This window comes from Pinus tabuliformis, chromosome 3_2 (genome assembly GCF_031772625.1).
Source record: "Pinus tabuliformis cultivar Carrire ecotype Pingquan chromosome 3_2, CPIR1, whole genome shotgun sequence".
NCBI classification, from domain to species: domain Eukaryota; kingdom Viridiplantae; phylum Streptophyta; class Pinopsida; order Pinales; family Pinaceae; genus Pinus; species Pinus tabuliformis.
In genome coordinates this window covers 803,877,381-803,879,945 of record NC_142302.1, presented here as the reverse complement: position 1 = coordinate 803,879,945, position 2,565 = coordinate 803,877,381, and the positions used below count along the sequence as shown (strand labels likewise).

General features: G+C 38.7%; 1 protein-coding gene across 1 annotated transcript; it reads left to right on the top strand.

The window, feature by feature from the left end:
• Positions 1-243: 243 nt before the first annotated feature.
• Positions 244-2,565, top strand: LOC149183032 (cysteine-rich receptor-like protein kinase 42). The gene is made up of 3 exons (XM_089414787.1): positions 244-706; positions 2,058-2,243; positions 2,474-2,565. The coding sequence occupies exons 1-3, from the start codon at positions 244-246 to the stop codon at positions 2,563-2,565; spliced, it is 741 nt and encodes a 246-aa protein (XP_089270913.1).

Sequence of the window (2,565 nt, the reverse complement as noted above, 5' to 3'; positions counted from 1 at the left end):
AAGAACTCTATGTGGTCCACCTTTACCCACTTTCGTTATCTTGTCATTTCCCACTTCACGCGAAATCAAATCAAGCATGATCTTATGCCACTCCATTTGCTAAGCCCACTCCCAACTTATATTTCCATTACCTCATGCTACTTCTGTCCACCAATTGACTTAATGGAAAACCACATTTTCTTATGCAACTACATTCTCCGAACTCTATCCAAACAGTAGCTGTAGCAACCGACATTACCCCGGATGAACAGATATGGTACAGACTTTTCGCAAAGTCGGGATCGTGTTTTAGAATCCCTCTCCTCAAATGTTTCCTCGAATGGCTACACTACTTCACTTGAAAACACTGTCTCTGGTGTTGCAGTGTGTCGGAATTATTTATCTCCAGGCGAGTGCTCAGACTGCGTCAAGAAAGCGGTGAAACGAATAAAAGCAAGTTGTCTCGAAAACTCTGGCGGTCGGATTCATCTAGATGGTTGTTTCCTCAAGTATGAGAGGTATAGTAGTCACCACTTCCATGAGTTGTATACAGGGGACGTTGACGCTATTCAATACTGTTTCTCCTCAAATGACAGTGATCCACAGGCCTTCTCTCAGAGAGCCACCGCCCTATCCAGTCAACTCACAGAAAGCGTGCAACTTATAGAAAACGATTACGGTTATACAATTGGCACCATTGATGACTCCTTATATGGTCTCGCTCAGTGTTGGCCCTCCAATACCAATAATAGTTGCCAAACATGCTTGAATGATGCTTAGAATGTTTTACTCAAGTGTATTCCCAAACAAGAAGGTCGAGGCGTCGGGGCGGATTGTTTTATGCACTACTCAAATTACTTTTTTTATAACGAGACTTCCAGTACGAGTATTCTTGATCTGTTGCAACTATTTGTAGTTTAAACTTTAATTTGCATATGATATGTCTGTTGATTGTTTTGTTTTCTGTTCTATGCACTACTCAAATTATTCGTTTTTCAAACCGACATAATAGCTTCTAGTGAGAGTTTTCTACTTCGGTACAGCTATTTTCTGTTTAATTATCATTCTGTGGATTTGTTGTTTAATCATCATATAGCATCTTGTTCAGGTCTGTTGATGGTTTAGCCTCATGTTTTGGAGGTTTTTTTGAACTTTAATGTTGCAAATTTGATTTGTGAACTTTACAAAAACTGAATTTATTTATAAAATAAAAACCTAACTTTAATCCATAGAAATCACCATCTTGCCAAAAAAAAATATTTCACCTGATTTTAGCTCCAAAAAACTCCAAAACATTAGACAATGCCGTTTAAATTTCCTTTTAAGCATAACATCGATGAATCGCGCACACGTTCTATAAATTTGTTGCAAGTCGTTGCAGCTGTTTAGTTCTCAATGTTCATACTGCCATGTTATAAAATCAGTTCATTGTTTTGTTTCGATTTAATCACATATTCAACAAATTTCACATCACCAGGAAAATTATCACCCAAAGCTGTGTCTACCGATTCAAAGAATTTGCAATTGTCGTCAGGGAAATCATCATCGAAAATAGTGCCCATATTGTTGGGAAGTATCGTAGCAACAAGTATTATTGCAGTGCTGTGTTTGGTTTTCTATCGACGTATTAGACATCGAAAGGGCTATGCTCGAAACGGTGATTATATATCATTGCATTATAGCTATACTTCCATGCTGCTTTCGTCTCGGGTTTTTGGCTTGGTTGTAATTGTTATGAGAAACGTATTGTTATCATTGTCTACCCACATGAGAATTTCGGTTCCAGCGGAAATTTCGGGCAAGTTTGTTTTGATTACAGGCTTTTGAGAGATTCAACTAGGAACTTTGATAGGACCAACATGCTCGGCAAAGGAGGCTCCCTGAAGCCATGAGCTTAAGTCGATTGCATATTCTATTCGGGAATCGTACGGACCCGAACGGACATGAGTGCGGTGAATTTTTTTTTACCGTTCTGCAATCGACTTAAAGGTACCCTCGGTGAAGTTTATAAGGTATAATATCAAACGTGGATTTCATTAGTTTGCCCAATTTTATGGGTTGTCTACTGATAATTCCAGATGGGAGGGATATTGCTGAACAGGGAAGAATTCCAGATGGGAGGGATATTTCTGTGAAGAAACTGAATGAAAGGCATGAGAATACTCAAGCTGAGGACTACTTTGTAACAGAAGTGAAGCTCCTCACAAACGTCCGTCACCGGAATCTTGTTCGTTTACTCGGATGTTGCACGCAAGGGCAGAAGCGTTTGTTGGTCTACAAATTCATGTCAAATAACAGTCTTCACAACCATTTGTTTGTTAGGCTGTTCTCATTAGCACTATTTTTTCGCCATTCAACTTGTTTTTCAAAATTATGTGTACTGGTTCATTTACTTGTATGGCTATTTTCGCCATTCTATTGTTTTCCAAATTATGTGAAATGGTTCAATTACTTGTATTGAGGGTTTGAAATATTTTGCTGGCAAAATACACAGGAGAGATAAGAAATCCTCTGAGCTGGGAAAACCGTTTAAACGTTATAGTGGGAGTAGCTCGAGGCATTGCATATCTACATGAAGACTCTTAA